At 40.7% G+C, this 19,950-nt stretch overlaps 1 protein-coding gene across 3 annotated transcripts in view; it reads right to left on the bottom strand.

Annotated features, from left to right (window-relative positions):
- pcnx2.L (pecanex 2 L homeolog) overlaps positions 1-19,722 on the bottom strand; it is a 643,210-nt gene extending 623,488 nt beyond the window's left edge. For all 3 annotated transcript variants that reach the window (XM_041562821.1, XM_041562822.1, XM_041562823.1), the window contains exon 1: positions 19,285-19,722. In XM_041562821.1, coding sequence (XP_041418755.1) covers positions 19,285-19,437 — 153 coding nt within the window. In that variant the 5' untranslated portion in view covers positions 19,438-19,722. The remainder of the gene's footprint in view (positions 1-19,284) is intronic.
- Between the last annotated feature and the right edge of the window lie 228 nt (positions 19,723-19,950).

The following is a 19,950-nucleotide window of genomic DNA, read 5'->3' as shown; positions in this document are numbered from 1 at the left end:
GATCCCATCTCTCCAGATGCCTGTGAGGAGCTATGGGATGGACTTCCAGTGGTCAGTGAGAGGAGAAAAGAGAGGTTGGAAACACCAATCACTCTAGATGAACTCTCTCAAGCACTCCGTTTAATGCCCCACAATAAATCTCCTGGGCTTGACGGACTGACCATAGAGTTCTTCCAGTTCTTTTGGGATACTCTGGGCCCTGATTTCCATAGGGTCCTAACTGAGGCCTTCAAGAAAGGTGAGTTGCCACTTTCGTGTCGTCGAGCAGTGTTATCACTACTTCCTAAGAAGGGGGATCTCCGTCTTATTAAGAACTGGAGACCAGTCTCACTGCTTAGCACAGACTATAAGATCGTGGCCAAAGCTATCTCACTTAGGCTCAAATCTGTGCTGGCAGAGGTGATTCATCCTGACCAGTCCTATACAGTCCCCTGTCGGACAATTTTTGATAATGTCTTTTTAATCCGAGACTTACTACATTTTGCGAGAAGGACTGGTCTATCTCTTGCTTTTCTCTCTCTGGATCAAGAGAAGGCATTTGACAGGGTGGATCACCAATATCTTATAGGCACTCTGCAAGCCTATAGCTTTGGCCCACAGTTTGTGGGCTACCTGAAAACAATGTATGCCTCTGCAGAGTGTTTAGTTAAAATCAACTGGTCTCTGACTGCACCTCTGGCCTTTGGACGAGGAGTTCGGCAAGGATGCCCCTTGTCGGGACAACTGTACTCGCTGGCCATTGAGCCCTTCCTGTGTCTCTTAAGGAAAAGGCTCACGGGACTGGTGCTCAAAGAACCTGACATGAGGGTGGTTCTCTCAGCCTACGCTGATGATGTAATTCTTGTGGCCCAGGACCTAGTTGATCTTGAGCGGGCACAAGAGTGTCAAGAAGTCTACGCTGCTGCCTCATCTGCCCGGATCAACTGGTCCAAGAGCTCAGGCCTTCTGGAGGGTTCTCTAAAGGTAGATTTCCTGCCTCCTGCTTTTCGTGACATCTCGTGGGAGAGTAAAATCATTAAATATTTAGGCGTCTACCTATCAGCTTAGGAGTATCCTGTCTCACAGAATTTCATTGAACTTGAGGAGTGTGTTCTAACGCGCCTTGGAAAGTGGAAGGGTTTTGCTAAAGTACTTTCTATGAGGGGGAGAGCTTTGGTGATTAATCAGCTGGTGGCCTCTCAGATCTGGTACCGGCTGATATGTCTTAGCCCAACCCAAGAATTCATTGCTAAGATCCAGAGAAGGTTACTGGACTTTCTCTGGATAGGAAAGCATTGGGTTTCTGCAGGTGTCTCAAGCCTCCCATTGAAAGAGGGAGGGCAGGGAGTCGTGTGTATATGTTCTCAAGTGCACACCTTCCGTCTCCAGCAAATACAGAGATACTTGTATGCAGATCCTTCTCCACAGTGGTGTACTCTAGCATCGAGTTTTTATCGCCAGGTACGAAATATGGGATATGACCGGCAATTGTTTATAATTGAACCTGAGGGTTTCCTAAGAAACCTTTCAACCCTGCCGGCTTACTACCAAGACACGCTAAAAACCTGGAGCATGGTATCCGTGTTAAGGCAAGGAGCCATTGAAGGGGAAGACATTCTAAATGAGCCCCTACTTTACAATCCATCTTTTAAGACTAGGATGTTAGAATCCATCAGCATCCGACGTCGCCTTTGCCAGGCTCAGTTAACCAGAGTTGGAGATCTCCTGGATTTTGAGAAATCAGATTGGGTGGACTCTCAAGCAGTTATGCAACGCATGGGATTCCTCACCACTAGGGTTCCACACCGTCTTCTCAAGGAAATCAAGGACACAATCTCTCCTGATTCTCACACCTTCATTGATGGGGTTTTACATGCTGGAGAGCCACGTCCACCTTGGAACTCCTCACCTCCAGACATAATAATAGCACCTAAAACCCGTCAATCCCCCCAAGCACCTCCTTCCCCCAACTTGAGCCAGTTGGAGAATTTTCCATTGACACGCTTTCATGATATAAACAAGAAAGCTGTTGTACTCTCTAATGCTTCACACTGTACACTTCCTTGCCCTCATCTCCCGATATGATACCATCTGGAGACGTGTGCTTAATGAGGGTGAAAGACCTCAGTGGCGAGCTCTTTATTCCAGTTTGGTGCCTAGACCAACTGGAGACTTGAGTTGGAAAGTGCTGCATGGTGCATTGAGCACGGGAGAGTATTTAGCTCGTTTTACAGATTCCCCAGCTGCTTGTCCATTCTGTGGCAAAGGAGAGTCTGTGTTTCATGCTTATTTTACGTGTGCCAGACTGCAACCTCTATTGGCTCTTTTGAGGAAGCTTTACCTGCAGTTCTGGTTACACTTTTCCCCTCATGTTTATATTTTTGGACGCCCAGTATCCCGGGACAATAAAGAGAAAGACCTTCTCTCCAACTTGCTCCTGGCTTTAGCTAAATTAGTCATCCATAAATCTAGAAAGCAATGTTTGAAAGGTGGGAATCCTCTGCCAGCAGAGGTCTTGTTCCGAGTGCTGGTGCGTTCCCGCATCCGAGCAGAGTACACCCAAGCAGTGTTTACTGGTCGGTTGAAAGAATTTGCTGACCAGTGGGCAATAGATGGGGTACTTTGCTCAGTATCCCAAGACCTGGTTTCTGTTCAGACAATTCTCACACTCCATATTTAAGTGCACTTTAATTTAAGTGACAGTTGTATTTTAATCAGTTAATTATCTCCTTTGAGATGTGATTAACTTTGGTGAGCAATCACTCACCTGCAATTTGAATAATATATCAGCTAATGAAAAATCAACACATTGACCGCATTTTTGTGGGGTAAAAACACAGAAATATATGTTTACCCCCCAAAACCATATATTTTTGGAAAGTACACATTCTACCGAATCTAAAATGAGTACCCATGCCTTTCTGCTCCAAACTACTGAGTCGCAAGGCCTTCCCAAAATCGATGGTTTTGGTGAAATATCTGAAAATTGCCTCAAAGCTTCAACTTCCCAGCACCATATCACCCATGTATCATTACGTACCAAGAAAAGGCACCCTAAATATGATTGCCAGGGTTCCTCTGAACAGTTTGGTGGCCATTGTTCATAGGTTTACCAAAGTATGTGGCATTAAGAGGCACCAAAATGAAGTTAGCGCATATAAATAGTCCTGTAGGTAACTTCAGCTGATGAAAAATCAACACATTGACCGCATTTTTGTGGGGTAAAAACACAGAAATATATGTTTACCCCCCAAAACCATATATTTTTGGAAAGTACACATTCTACCGAATCTAAAATGAGTACCCATGCCTTTCTGCTCCAAACTACTGAGTCGCAAGGCCTTCCCAAAATCGATGGTTTTGGTGAAATATCTGAAAATTGCCTCAAAGCTTCAACTTCCCAGCACCATATCACCCATGTATCATTACGTACCAAGAAAAAGCACCCTAAATATGATTGCCAGGGTTCCTCCGAACAGTTTGGTGGCCATTGTTCATAGGTTTACCAAAGTATCTGGCATTTAGAGGCCCCAAAATGAAGTTAGCACATATGAATAGTCCTGTAGGTAACTTCAGCTAATGAAAAATCAACACATTGACTGCATTTTTTGTGGGGTAAAAACACAGAAATATATGTTTACCCCCCAAAACCATATATTTTTGGAAAGGACACATTCTACCGAATCTAAAATGAGTACCCATGCCTTTCTGCTCCAAACTACTGAGTCGCAAGGCCTTCCCAAAATCGATGGTTTTGGTGAAATATCTGAAAATTGCCTCAAAGCTTCAAATTCCCAGCACCATATCACCCATGTATCATTACGTACCAAGAAAAAGCACCCTAAATATGATTGCCAGGGTTCCTCCAAACAGTTTGGTGGCCATTGTTCATAGGTTTACCAAAGAATCTGGCATTTAGAGGCCCCAAAATGAAGTTAGTGCATATAAATAGTCCTGTGGGTAACTTCAGCTAATGAAAAATCACAATCAAGTACACATTCTACCAAATCTAAAATGGATACCCATGCCTTTCTGCTCCAAACTACTGAGTCGCATGGCTTTCCCAAAATTGTCGGTTTTGGTGAAATATCTGAAAATTGCCTCAAAGCTTCAACTTTCCAGCATTGTATGGTCCAAGTATCATTACCAGCATAAAGCATCCTAAATATGAATGCCGGGGGTCTACTAAACAGTTTGATACCCAATAAACATAGATTTACCAAACTATGTGGCATACAGAGACCCCCAAATCCAAATAGGGCATATGAATTATCAAGTATGACACTGGCTACTACAACAAAAGCACCCAATGAGACCCCCTAACAGTATGGAGACCCTAGACAACTATATAGTTTCTGAAATTACACATTCAGGCGAATCTAAAGCAGGTAATTACATCTTTCTACTGCAAACTACTAAACCGCAAAGCTATGCTAAGCATAAGGCTTTTTTTTAAATTTTCTGAAAATAGTCACAAAGCTTGCATTTTACCCCATTATATAGAGGAGCAAAACCCGGCTCTGAAACTTCGCTTGAATCTTAAAAATTAAACAATTTTGCGGGTAATGATTTTAGCTATTTAGCTTAATATTGACTAAACCCTGCTCACCGTAAACATCGGTTGGTCCAGGTGCAAATTGCCCCGAACCCCACTCTTGAATATAGACACCGGGTTTCCCAAGTCTGTGGTACATATATTCAAACTGTGAAAACAGAGCTAAAAGTCTTACCCTGCAAAGGTAGTGACCCGGGTGCAGCCAGCCCCGAGTCCATCACTAGGGGGAACGCCAACAGTCAAGTAGAGTATTTGTAGGCCGCGCACTCCTGGGCATCAGGAGTGCGCGGCCTACAAATACTCTACTTACCCCATTATATACCCTACATTTTGTAACGTACCAACAAAAGTCATCCTAAATATGAACACCAGGGGTGTACTGAACAGTTTGATGCCTGATATGAAAATATTTACCAAACTAGGTGGCATACAGAGACACCCAAATGAAAATAGTACATATGAAATTTCACATATGACACTCTGACTGCTACAATACAAGCACCTGGTATGTGCATTATACACCATAAGACCCCCTAACAGTATGGACACCCTAGAAAACCATATAGTTTCTGAAAGTACATATTCAGACGAATCTAAAGCAGGTAATTACATCTTTCTACTGCAAACTACTAAACCGCAAAGCTATGCTAAACATAAGTCTTTTTTTTTTTGTTTCTGAAAATAGTCACAAAGCTTGCATTTTACCCCATTATATACCCCACATTTTGTAACGTACCAGCAAAAGTCATCCTAAATATGAAAGCAAGGAGTGTACTGAACAGTTTGATGCCTGATATGAAAAGATTTACCAAACTAGGTGGCATACAGAGACGCCCAAATGAAAATAGTACATATGAATTTTCACATACAGTATGACACTCTGACTGCTACAATACAAGCACCTGGTATGTGCATTATGCACCATAAGACCCCCTAACAGTATGGAGACCCTAGAAACCCATATATTTTCTGAAATTACACATTCAGATGAATCTAAAGCAGGTAATTACATCTTTCTATTGTGAAACTACCAAACCGCAAAGCAATTCTAAACATAACGCTTTTTATGGAAATTCTGAAAATAGTCACAAAGCTTGCATTTTACCCCATTATACCCCACATTTTGTAACGTACCAGCAAAAGTCATCCTAAATATGAAAGCCAGGAGTGTACTGAATAGTTTGATGCCTGATATGAAAAGAGTTACCAAACTAGGTGGCATACAGAGACGTCCCAATGAAAATAGTACATATGAATTTTCACATATGACACGCTGACTGCTACAATACAACACCTGGTATGTGCATTATGCACCATAAAACCCCCTAACAGTATGGAGACCCTAGAAACCCATATATTTTCCAAAAGTACACAGTCAGACGAATCTAAAGCAGGTAATTACAATTTTCTACTGCAAACTACCAAACCGCAAAGCAATGCTAAACATAACGCTTTTTATGGAAATTCTGAAAATAGTCACAAAGCTTGCATTTCACCCCATTATATACCCCACATTTTGTAACATACCAGCAAAAGTCATCCTAAATATGAACGCCAGGAGTATACTGAACAGTTTGATGCTTGATATGAAAAGATTTACCAAACTACTTTGTACACAGAGACCTCCAAATGGTTATATAGCAGACAAAATTTCCAAGGTCAAAAAAACGCAAAAATCAATGCTTTTTTTTCCCGCCTACTGTAATCAGCAGTCAGAATCAATTTTTGATTATTTTAGCATGGCCAAATAGGTTTTACAGACAGAAAAAGGGGAACAACACCTTTGCAAAGCTGAAAATGTAATAAAATAGCAAAACATGCAATAAAATGTCTAAAAATGCACCAAAATCACCAAAATTGCAGTATATTCACCAAAATAACATACAAAAGGTATTGCGCAGTGCAATTAGCGAATATGCAATGGCAATAAAACAGTTTTTTCAGCCAAAAAAACCAGACAATGCGATAAGGAAAAAAAAAAAAAAAGACACAACAGTGTAAGTGTGTATGTGTGTGTACAACTGACCAATTGCATGTTGTGTGTGTGTGCAAGCATGTGGGGGTGCTGTGAATGTGTGTGATCCCCCTGATCCCCCAAAAATGTATGTGATTGTGTGTAAGTGTGAATGTAAGTGTGTAATGGGAAAATAAGTGTGTGGTTGTGTGTGTTTCTGTGTGTGGATGGGAACTAACCTGGGGGAAGCAGTTCCAGATCGTTTTGCAGGGCTGGAGGAGAAAATGCTGCATCACCCAGGAAGATCCGTTGTGAGGGGGCGGAGCTTCGGCTCAGGAAGTGAAAGCAGCAGCAGGACACACAGTGTGCACGTGTCTGCTGCTGCATTTGGGGCCCCTGGGCGATCACGACTCAGGGGCTACTCGTTCCCAGACCCTTGCTCGTTGCCTGGGGAACGAAGAGGAACGGAGCAAGCGGCATGAAAAGCCGCTCCTCCGTTCCTTAACCCTGAAATGCTGCAGAACGTAGAATCTACGCTCTGCGGCATTTCAAGTGCCACCCCCACAGAACGTGGGGTGGCACTTAAAGGGTTAAAATCCCCCAATAAAAGATGCAAATATAATATTCAGAGCAAGCTCACCGAATTTCTTTGTTGGCTTCTTCCACAGGTATTCTGTGTGTAATACCCAATAGTTCAATGCATTCAGTAGTCGTGGAACAAATCCAGGGCAGCAACTTGTCTGCAAAGTTCTTTATTGGGATAATGAGTTACACAACATGTTTCGGGCCCACGCCCTTTATCAAGTGTATACTTGATAAAGGGCGTGGGCCCGAAACATGTTGTGTAACTCATTATCCCAATAAAGAACTTTGCAGACAAGTTGCTGCCCTGGATTTGTTCCACAACTACTGAATGCATTAAAATCCCCCAATGTTTATTATTTTCTTCAAATACGGGGTGACGCTCCCAAAATTACGCTCCTATAGACCCATAAACAGGTTAGCATATGAAGGCGAGAATCGCGCCCCCATTGCAGCACCCTTTGCTGTAAATAAAACAACCCATTAAACATAAAGTAATTCGTACTCAAAAGGTAGTGAAGGGCCTCAATCAAAAATTAATTTTGAACAACTGAATAAAATCCATAATGGGTCAACCAGAAGCGAATGGCAGAAATACCCTTGTCATTATCTATAGAGGAGTATAGCGCAGACACATCCAAAGTTACCCATTTGTAAGATGGTTTCCAGATAACTTTCTGTAATTTGTTAATACAGTCAGTACTATCCCTCAGATAACTGGGTAATTTAAGTACCATTGGTAACAAAAGGCGGTCCACGTATTCCGATAGGGGTTCATTCAAAGAACCGATGCCTGATACTATTGGCCTACCCTTAACATCAGTCAAACTGTTATGAACCTTAGGCAACCAATGAAAAATATGAATCCGTGGATTTGCTCTGTTCAGATATTGAAATTCGGAATCATCCAAAATAAGCTCAAACTTAGCCCAGTCAAGTAGTCTCAGGAGTCTAGTATGAAATTCAACAGTTGGATCGCCCTCTAAATTGTACCATCATGTAACTGTCTCAGAGCTTCTAATTTATAGTATTCAGTGTCAAGAACTACTATAGACTCGGCGTTTTTTATGACAATTGATTTGTTCGACATAAGATCAGTTAGGGCCTTGATCAGTCAAATTCAGGGATAGCCATCCAAGCTCATTCTACTACATGTCCTATTCCTATTTATTTTATTACAATTGTTGTTTTGGTTAAACCTGCACAGATCCCTAGTAACAAGTTTTTGAAAGAGATCAACATGGGTGCCCCTACTTTCAACTGGATAAAAGTTGGATTTATCTCTTAGGCCTGTATGCATGACAGGCTCACAGGCGTTATCCCTTTGATTGGATTCAACTAAAAGATCCTCCATTACATTCAACGCACATATATCATCAAAAGAAAAAGACAAGTCTACAGTATCTGTCATAATATGTGGTTCCTGAACATTAAGTAGAGATAAAGAGATAGATGGAGATGAAAGGTTGTCAAATTCCTCAAGATTATCAGACAAATTGTCACATGTATCAGTGACCCAATGAAAGTGTCTCTTTAAGGTAATATAGTATTACCCAGACTTAAAACCTTAAGTTGGACATCTGTCAATACCTGTTGGGATAAATTAATAACATTACAGGTTAGAGCTGTATCATTACTCAAAACACACCCCTGAGGCTACATGTGCCACATACTATATCCCAGTACTTGACTTGAAATGGGGGGTAGTGCTGTAGATGTTGAGGGAGCAGTGAGGGCTCCAAAGTTAAATGCACTTGTTGGTTATTGTGTAGTGGATGGGGTATTTCCACCACTATCTTGTCCACCACTCTCACATAAGACCCCTCAACTTTTGTGTCTTAAAATCCTGGGTCGCTCCAAAAATGTAAAATAAATGAACAGTAGGGAGTGTCTCTCTGCGTTCTAGATTTGGAGCCATGGAGTGGTCAAAGCAGCTTATCACAGTGATAGGATCTCTTAACTGCATATCTATGCGCTGCGTAGTATAATGGCACCAAATAATTACAGGCCTTCCTGGTCACTAATGTGCGTAGTGTGAAATGTCTATTGATCCTAGGCGCTATTATTAAGCAGGGGTCAATATAGTACATAAACAGTGGGGGTCTTATATGCTCACCCTACCCACAACAATGCTTAGCTCCATGTTATGGAGATTTGTGGGCCCAAGATTCTCTGCCAGCCCTGTGCAGCGGGACCGCTCCTGTCTTCTTCCGACAAAGCCTCTCAGCAGCAGGGGTTATTGATTGGGACTCTATCTCTGTCCCCAGCTTTCACGCAGCCCAACTGCCTACTGTCTGTGTGCGGCCACTCAGAGCTCTGTAATGGCGCCATTTGGGTACAAGCCCCACCGCTTTCCCTCCTGATCAGGTCTGCACCAGCTTTCCTCCGTTCTCTGTGATGACCTACAAGTTAGTGCTTGGTCTAGTACTTTGATAGAAGCAGTTTTCACCATCGACTAATGATATTTTTAAGCCGTTATGTGAAAAAAGCTGGAGGAGCTGTTTGCAACACTTCCTTTCCAATCAGCGGCTAGCCCCGCCCCGTGTATCCAGTTTTTTATTGGTTACAGTGAATTGGTGGTGTGTTTTTCTCTTTCTCAGTCTTTCCTATATACAGGCCCCCTGTTTTGCATTTAGTGCATTGTATTAAGTACCACATTGGACGAAGAACAGTTGTAGTGACCATGGATACTGTATTCCTCTATTTGTCCGGAATTGGTAATTTGTCTGAAGTCAGGATGAGTGGGCAGGTTTTGCATTGTTTTTTGCCACAGTGGTATGTTCCATTTTTGGTGGGGTACAATAAGGCACTTCTTGTTATTAGTGACTTTAGGTTGGGAGGCTGTCTGAATGCTAGGAGTGGTGGGTCTGGGAATATGCTTTTAAACCTCTCATCCTTATGAAGTGTATCTTATAGATCTCTGGCTATTTTTCTGAGGGTCCTTACTTGTGGATTCTATGTGACCACTAGGGGAACCCGATTTATTTCAGGTTTTTGTTTATGCTGTAGAAGGTGACTTCTGGGAATCTTGGTGGCTGCATGAATGTATTGGTCTACATTCATGGGGTTGTAGCCCCTGTTGATAAAGTCTGCTTTGAGTGTTTTGAGGTGGTGGTTCCTTTCAGTGGTGTCCGAACATTTACGATTGTATAATAAAGCCTGGCTGTAGATTATTGAGTGTTTAGTGTGGTCAGGGTGAAAGCTGTCATTGATAGTTGGATGAATGTTCTTGTTCAGTATTTATCCAGATTATGAATATGTCATCTATATAGCGAGGTATGTCAAAGGCTTGGTGTTGCAGGTGGAGAGAAAGTCCTCTTCTAGTTTTGCCATGAAGAGGTTGGCATACTGGGGTGCAAAGTGTGTACCCATACTGGTTCCCATTCGTTGCAGAAATACTTCCTGGCCGAAAAAGAAGCAGTTGCGTGTTAATGAAAACTCGATCAGTTGTACTGCTTGGGATGGTTGGTCATGCTTTTCCAGAAATGCTTTGCCAGTATCTATACCATCCTTGTGTGGAATGTTTGTATATAATGATTCCACACAAATTGTTGCCAACATGGTACCCTCTGGAACTCCTATGCCTGCAAGTTTGTTTAGCAGATCAGTTGTATCTTGTAAATAACTTTATGTGACCCTTACAATGGGTTTTATGATCTGCTAAACCCATCCTGATATGCCCTCTGTCAGAGTGCCAATCCCAGATACTATAGGTTGTCCAGGGTTACCTTCTTTGTGGATTTTAGGAAGCATATAGAAGGTGCCTGTTTTGGGATTCCCTGGTACCAACTCTATCAGATATGATTGTGTGGCTGGTAGTGTCTTGATTATGTTTTTTAGTTCTTTCCTATAGGCAGTTGTGGGATCAATATCTAATTTAGTATAGTGATTGGAGTTTAATAGCTGTCTGTGGGCCTCTGTGATGTAGTCCAAAGTGTTCATAATGACCAATGCACCCCCTTTATCGGCATTTAGTAGCATTTCTTTCTTGGGCACTCAGATTGTGGTTCTGTTTCTTCTGCTTGGCTAGGATGGTTGATGTAACCCTGTCACTAAATTAGTCTATGTATTGATCTAGTTTGGGATCCATTAGATATGATGGTTTGTCCATTGGCTTTCGATATATGGTGGTTTGAATAGTATTTTCCCTGATGTGCATGGTTGTGTCCAGAAATTAACAAGAACTTATTCAGTTTCACAAACAGTTTCAAGACTTTTATCCAACTATCAATTTGAAAATGAGCTACTCCCCCACTCACATCCACTTTCTAGACACAACCATTCACATCAAGGAAAATACTATTCAAACCACCATATATTGAAAGCCAACAGACAAACCATCATATCTAATGTATGACAGCTTTCACCCTGACCACACTAAACACTCAATAATCTACAGCCAGGCTTTACGATACAATTGTATATGTTCGGACACCACAGAAAGGAACCACCACCTCAAAACACTCAAAGCAGACTTCATCAACAGGGACTACAACCCCATGAATGTAGACCAATGCTGTGCGAAATGGCCTTCCCATAATTTGGAGCTTTCTGTATAACGGGTTTCCAAATAACAGATCCCATACCTGTATTAATATTGGTAGGATTTTTTAGCTTATCCTGGAAAACTTTTTTAGGAAAATGGAAACATGTCCCAAACTGATTGGGAAAGCAACATATTAGGGCACATTATTATTAAACTCAAATTTTTCATGGCAAGCTTTTTGTCGCAAAAAATTTGAAAAAGTTGTGGGGACAAAAAGTTCCACTTTTTCAGGATTTATTATGCCTCAAAACTGTGACAAATCTGAAATCGAAAATATTATTTTTTTTTATACGAAAATGTGAATTTGTACCCAAAAAAAACCCCTTAAAACTAAAATTTTTATGGAAAAAACAACTGAAACCTTAATAAATCTGCCCCTTAATATGTTATTAAATGGCTAATTCTAAGTAACTTTTCAATTGGACTTCATTTCTTCTTGTTTAAAGTTTTGAAATTAATTGCCTTCTTCTTCTCTGACTCTTTCTAGCCTTTAAGTGGAGGGTCACTGACCCCCATCTAAAAAGCAAATACTCTGTAACGCTACAAATGTATTGTTATTGCTACCTTTTAATACTATCTATTCAGGGCAGATCTATTCATATTCCAGTCTCTTATTCAAATCAATGCATGGTTACTAGGAAAGTTCGAACCTTAGCAACCAGACTGCTTAAATTGCAAATTGGAGAGTTGCTGAATTAAAAAGCTAAATAACTCAAAAAATAGAAATGATAAAAAATAAAAACTGAATACAGATTGTCTCAGAATATCACTTTCTAGATCATACTAAAACCTACATACTAATGGAGTTCACGGGCGCCATCTTCTTTATTCTGTCTTTTTCAGAAGTTTTGGCGCATGCGCAGTTGGAGTAAATTTCTGGTCCCGAACTACTGCGCATACCCCGAAAGTCAAATTTCGGAAATTTTCGTGACTTTCAACGCCTGCACAGTTGTTCGGGACTGGAAATGTACTCCCACTGTGCATGCGCCGAAAATGCAGTCAAGACACGAAGATTAACGGAGTTAATTCTTCTTTAAGCCATTTGTACAGCTGCCAGCACCTCAGATACATTGCTGCATACATCTTTTGCACCAGCATGTGTTGCAGTTATGTACTTAAATGTTACATGTTTATATGTTGCGGTTCATTGTGAATGTACTTTTTATTATAGTTTCACCTCCTCCTAATAATCCAGTAAATTCTAAAGGCAGTCTCTTTTATTGGAGTGCGGAGAGGTTTAGCTGCATGCCGAACTACACACTGTCTCAGGGTAATACATAGGACAGCCTTACAGTGCCAATAGTAATATGTATATAAGGAGATTATTTGTAGAGTAAAAGCCTACAGCAGTGCCATACCACATTTTCAGATCATTGCAACAGAAATAAACATACTTTGGTTGCATGGCCAAAAAGGCCCCTAACAAAAGGCTGACTCCAGAAAACAATATATTTTTTGAAAACAACACAAGTCTAGGGATGTAGCGAACGTCGGAAAAAAAGTTCGCGAACATATTCGCGAACTTGCGCAAAAATGCGAGCGGTTCGCGAACGGTTCGCGAACCCCATAAACTTCAATGGGAAGGCGAACTTTAACATCTAAAAAAGACATTTCTGGCCAGAAAAATGATTTTAAAGTTGTTTAAAGGGTGCAACGACCTGGACAGTGGCATGCCAGAGGGGGATCAAGGGCAAAAATGTATCTGAAAAATCTGCCTGTGTGTGCTTGGAAGAGATAGTGTAGGGGGAGAGCTGTTAGTGATTTCAGGGACAGATGATAGTAAGTTTGCTGGCTAGTAATCTGCTTGATACTGCTCTGTATTGGAGGGACAGAAGTCTGCAGGGATTTGAGGGACATTTTAGCTTAGGTAGCTTTGCTGGCTAGTAATCTACTGTTCTCTTTAAACAACTGCCATACGTTGACCTTGTAGGCATTGTTTGCCCAGTTTTTTTGGACGCAGCCACTGAAGCACAGTTGCCAGAAAAAATATGCCATATAAATGCTGAAAATAGTCATTTTTTGCCATATACGTTGAGTCAACGTATGGCAAAAAATGACTATTTTCAGCATTTATATGACATATTTTTTCTGGCCTCTGTGCTTCAGTGGCTGCGGCCAAAAAAACTGGGCAAACAATGCCTACAAGGTCAACGTATACACTACTACAGCGGTGGATACGGATTACGTAAAATATATGAATGCTGCTTGAAAAAAAGTAACTCAAGTGGTTTTTCTAGAGACGATAATATTATCAATATTTAGACAAAATGTGAACAAGCTCACACAGCTAGATGGCGGTTTGAAGAAAACACTGTGCAAATACTGCCCACAAGATCAACGTATACACTACTACAGCGGTGGATACGGATCTCGTAAAATTTATTATGGCTGCTTGAAAAAAGTCACTCCGGTGTTTTTTCTGGAGACGGTAATATTATGGATATTTAGACAGAATGTGAACAAGGTCACACAGCTAGATGGCAGTTGGTTGAATAACACACTGGGCAAAAAATGCCTACAGGGCAAATAATGCCTAAAAGGTCAACTTATACACTACTACAGCGGTAGTAAAATAAAAAAAAGTAAAATAAAAAAAAAATGAATATTAAAAAAAAAAATTAAAGTTGGTGCTGCTGAACTACTAGGAGCAGCAGATTAGCACACCAGTCCCACTCCCCAACACTGCTAGACTAATAGCACTGGGCTCTTATAGTAGTAGTAGTAGTAGTAGTAAAACAACAAAAAAATAAATAAAAGCAGTCCTTACAAGGACTACTGTTATTGCAGCAGTCAGCAGATGAGATCAGAAGCAGGACAGCTGCCCACTGCAGCTACATACAGAGCACTGCAGTAGAAGGTAGATTACTAGCCAGCAAAGCTACCTAAGCTTAAATGTCCCTCAAACCCCTGCAGACTTCTGTCCCTCCAATAACAGAGCAGTATCAAAACGATTACTAGCCAGCAAACTTTCAACTGTCCCTGAAATCACTAACAGGCAGCAGCTCTCTCCCTACACTATCTCTTCAGCACACACAGGCAGAGTGAAAAAACGCTGCAGGGCTTCGGTTTTTATAGGGAAGGGGAGTGGTCCAGGGGAGAGCTTCCTGATTGGCTGCCATGTACCTGCTGGTCTGGGGTGAGAGGGCAAAAAAAAGCGCCAACAATGGCGAACCCAAAATGGCGAACGTCGCGCGACGTTCGCGAACTTCCGGCGAGCGCGAACACCCGATGTTCGCGCGAACAAGTTCGCCGGCGAACAGTTCGCGCCATCTCTACACAAGTCCAACTAATGAAAATGAGGCCTATATAAACCCCAACATTAAAACAGTGCACAATTTTTAAGGCAAAAACAAGTAATCAAGCATAATGCAAAATATGAAAATCATAAAAAGTAATTAAAAAAAGAAACAAATCAATAAAAAAATCTCAGTGAATTTGGTTGTCAAACATAATACTACAAATGATAAAGAAAAATGCAATGCATTTTTTTGTTAATGCTAATATATAGCAACCACAATGTATTATTGCTCACATTAGTCACAATGCCTAATAAAATTGTTTTGAGGGCAAAAAAAATACTCAATACAGTTTAACAAAAAGTGCATATTATAGTATATATAGCAATTGCCAATTGTGCTTTCTGGGTGTGTACAAAAGCCGCACTGTCGGACTGGGGTGCCTGGGGCCCACCAGGAAACCTGATCTCAAGGGCCCGCTTCCCCATGGTACCAAAATTTTTGGTGAAATGAAACAGGTCACTCATCACTACAGTGAAACTAGGTTTTAGGAGGTACAATCAATATTTTTGTCTGCTTATCCTCATCCCAGTAACAGATTGGACATTGAAACTGATTTTTAAGTAACATTTTTTATTTGTATTAAATATAAAGGATGGCACAGTGGGAATTTCATGTATAATTACCCCTAGAGCTCACAAATAGATGGCACAGCGGCACGCCCATGTATAAATACAATCAGAGCTCACAAAAAGATGGCACAGTGGCACGTCCATTTATAAATATCTCTAGAGATCACAAAAAGATAGCACAGCGGCACGTCCATGTATAAATACCCTCAGAGCTCACAAAAAGATGGTGCAGTGGCATGTACATGTATAAATACCCCAGAGCTCACAAAAAGATGGCACAGCAGCATGTACATGTATAAATACGCCCAGCGCTCACAAAAAGATGGCACAAATGTACAAATACCCCCAGAAATCATAGCAGAATGACACAGTTATTTTACATGATTTACTGCCTGAACTGCTCTCTGGCTATCATCCAGGGACAACTTTAATTAATACAACAGCAGAGGCACTGACTGGATGGGAGGGTGGCAAGAAGGCTGCAGACTGCAGTGCTTTAGTGTGATACACAGCTCCTTCTTTGCTTCCTTCTCTCCAGAGCTGAAATCAGTTTGAGTGCTCGCCAATCAGATGCTCCACAGCTGCTGCTAGTGCTCTGTCCTTGTCACAGCCAAAGTAATTTGATCCTGCTGCAGAGGATGTGACAAGGGAGGAACCAGCACCAAAGGAACCTGTAAAAAGAAAAGTAGGGTTGCAGAGAAGAAAAACTCAGAGGGAGTGTTAGAAAAAATCAGTGCAGTCTGGCTGGGTGATGAAAGTGGCTGCTACTGCACTGTGTAGTGATGTGGCGCACATTTCAGACCAACTGGCTCTGGAGTGGGACCTGGAGAGAGTAACCACTAATGTAATTACAGGGCCTGTGGCCCGACAATGCCAGGGCCCACGGATCTTTTCCCGGTGCCCTGGCAGGTCAGTCCAACCCTGAACAAAAGTAATTATGTGTTAATATGTGCATTAATGTAAAAGGTTTGTTTGTCATCTAAGGCAGGTAGAATATATTGGAGGGCTGCATGTATAGAAAGTGGACATGCATGGTTTCAACACTTCAGGGGTTACTCATTCTTCCACTCTGTGCATTTAGAAGTCAGCTCAGCTACACTATGACCCAGAACTGCTGCAGATCATAGCATTTAATGTACAATCAGTGACAGGATGAGCTGTTCCTGCACAAACTATTCATTTTGCAATTGTCATATAAATTACAATTTAAGGTAAGGGCTTGTCTCATTTTTTTCCATGAGATATGAATAAAATACTTGTAAACTATCCAAATAATTGAAACATGTTGAAATGGTGGTTTACCTTCCAAACTCTTTTTTTCAGTTCATTTGCTTTGAAATAAATAGTACAGCATAAAATGGAGAGTCTTGTCAATTTCTTTTTATTTTGTTACTGTTTTTTTGTTGTTTTTTTTACAAGATGGGTGTATTAACATGTTTTTCAGAAGTAGGGGGTTGCCAGTTCTCCAAAATTCTGTTTTAAAATTTAAAGGACAAAATAATTTATATCCATTGGGGGGTATGGGGGGGTGGCGTCATTCTATTAGGATTCATCAGTGGATATAAAAGCTTAGACCCCAAGTCAGTGCTCCTATTTACTATACGTGCAGCATGTTGCAAACTCCCTGTGATCCTGTTAACGTTTTAAAGTTAAAGTTTGGATTTTACCTTTCTGTGCATACAAACTATTCAGGACAACAGTTTATGTTTGGATTCCTTGCTTGACCTGTGGGAGTCTCTTGATTTTCATCTGTAAGACATGGCAGCTCCCAAGTAGCTAAAGGTCAGGCCCATAGCCAAAGGTTGTTGTCACTGGCAAAAGACCATACCTAGACCAGAATCCAGTGACTCCCCTGGGGTTAGGGTTTGCTTTATATGGTCGTCAGCTACAATAATTCCTATGCACTCTTCTAGTATAGTAATTCTATGTATATTAGCCATCAAATTGTTGAAAACTTGATATACAATGTTCTAAATTAAAAGTATTGAGGCATTTTTTTTTTAGAAATTTAATAAAATCCATAACTTTAGTAAAGCTTGCAGTTTGGTAATTAGAAGTACAAAGACAGTTACGGACTATAATTTTAAAAAAATTATGGCCTTGAGTCAACTGGAGACACATACAATGAATTCAACGAAAACTATACCCATGAACACTGCTGGTCTCTATGAAAAATTTACATAAAACAGCCCATATGTAAAATACTATCATATATATAAACCTTTTTCTTAAAAATATACTTTACTAGTAATATCTGCCATTGGATAACCCTAAATTGAAAATTGCAATTATAAGTACTAAGGGCCACCTCCTAGATCGATTCACTGGGCACACAAATAATCCAATGTCCACAAATGTAACTAAATTCACTATGATTCAATGTTCTATGATATTAAAAAGAAAAATTAAAATTCCAATATTGTGTATTTTGTTACAGAAACATTTGCTGCAGTGATGAGAGCCTGAGTGTGTCTGCTGGGACCCTCCAGTAGATTTTTTTTGGGGGGCCTTGTAAGTTCAAGGTATACCACTGTCTATGTTTATTTCTTCAGCGAAACAGGGAAACTGAAGCTACCCCATGTTTTGTCCTTGAGAGATAGATCATTATTTGTCCCTTCACTCTTGGCTGTCACTTTTTTCAGCACTTCAATATGCAGGGGATTATACAGAAAAAACAGATTTTTTTTCTTATTAAAACAATAGAGAAGAAGTATGTTCAGCAAAAGCCCTAATGTTTTAACTCATGTTGAACTAGTGATAAGTTGACCTATTCTACCAAGATATTTAATTAGGGCCTTACTGGGCTCTCTACACCCCTGTGCCTGCCGCAACCATTGGGTCTGCTTCTGCTATAGTTATAGTGCAAATACTGTCAATTTACTCCAATGTGTTTTGTGTGGAAAAGAAAAAGGGAAAAACACTCATTGACTTCAATGTATTCTGCATAAAAAAAAAACACTGCAGAAAACTCCTACTTACTTTAATGCATATTTGGGAGTTACAAAACCCTCATTGACTGTGATTCATGAAACAGGACAGATTCTTCATCAGTAGTCACAAATTGCCATCTGCTATCTTCCACATTCACTTATCAGTGCACACATGGGGCATGTTTTGATGTAGAAATACATACTTTTGCATTTTCATTCTTAAAACCATTCTGTGTGTGCACTGTCTCAGAAACATAACATCTAAAATGTTCAAAAAGCAGGTAATTTATGGCATATTGTGTACTTCATCTAGCAATTTAAGGGTTAAAGTACAACTACCATGATTTTTAAGCCAAGGTGATTAGAATTGTGTAGTATGTTGCATTTCATATTGACATAGTGGGGGCCCCGGTTGGCTTATTCTACTGTTTTCTGTACTAGACCAATATAAAATAACATTCAATAATGTTATCCAACGGCATGTCAAAATCAAAAAACCTTTTATATACTTCTACAACATGGCCAAAAGTACTGTGATCAGCTGAATTATGGTCACAATGTTGGTCCAGTCATGAATGGCTTACATTCTTCTGCTGGCCCAGTTTGTACAAATACACTAAACTTCTCTTAAACATTTATCAAAGAGTGAAGTCTGAGATCTCCACAGTCTGCTAGAGTGAAATGCCCCCACTCTCCATTCAATTCTATGGCACTTTTGAAAGATAAATAATCCTTTTGATAAATAATCCTTTAAAAATACATAGAAATGAATGGAGAAAGGTGGTATTGCACTCTAGCAGACTGTGGCTATCTCTAACGTCACTCTATAATGAATATACTCCCCTTATCTTCACAGGGTCATGCACTTACCAAATACATCCCGAGAGGTAATACAAGAAGAATAATCCACAAATATAGATGGCAGGTGTTATTAAACTGACTTGACTCTGGATCATGGTACCATCCTCCAGTGAGTGCTGCCCAAACACCCTGCCGGAGTATCTGCAGTACCTGAGAAGCCATGACTGCAGCAACCTCACGCCTTGCTCAGCTCTGCCACAGGCACTCTGCTTTATGATTCCGGCTACTAAACACTGCAGGATTCCTGTTCACTGCAGAGTGAGCCGATGATGCATTTGCTCCTCCTTTTTTTTTTTTGCATAAAGCAACTCTGCCCTTTTCCTTATGAACAGAGACGGTTTATTAACAGGACAAAGGGGACATTTGCTCAGGGCTCTAAAGATCCTAGGTACCCGTTATGTTTCTATTCACTTTCCCTACAATCCCCAGTAGTAAATATTAAAGCACACTCCCCCTGCCTGCCTGCTGTCCATCTTGGCTCACCGATCCAGAGACTTTTTTTCAATCCTATGCACCGATTAGAGACGTCTGTCATGCCAATCCAGGAACAAGAGCGAGGGGGACGACATATATTAACTATCCATGTGATTTTACAGAGAGACTCCCTGCTAATTCCAATTGATAGCAGTGCCAGGGCAGATTATAATGAAGGTTCTGCCGTGTAAAATTTTCTTA

Source organism: Xenopus laevis, chromosome 5L (assembly GCF_017654675.1).
Source record: "Xenopus laevis strain J_2021 chromosome 5L, Xenopus_laevis_v10.1, whole genome shotgun sequence".
In the NCBI taxonomy this organism is placed as follows: Eukaryota; Metazoa; Chordata; class Amphibia; order Anura; family Pipidae; genus Xenopus; species Xenopus laevis.
This window is presented reverse-complemented; position numbering and strand designations above follow the sequence as displayed.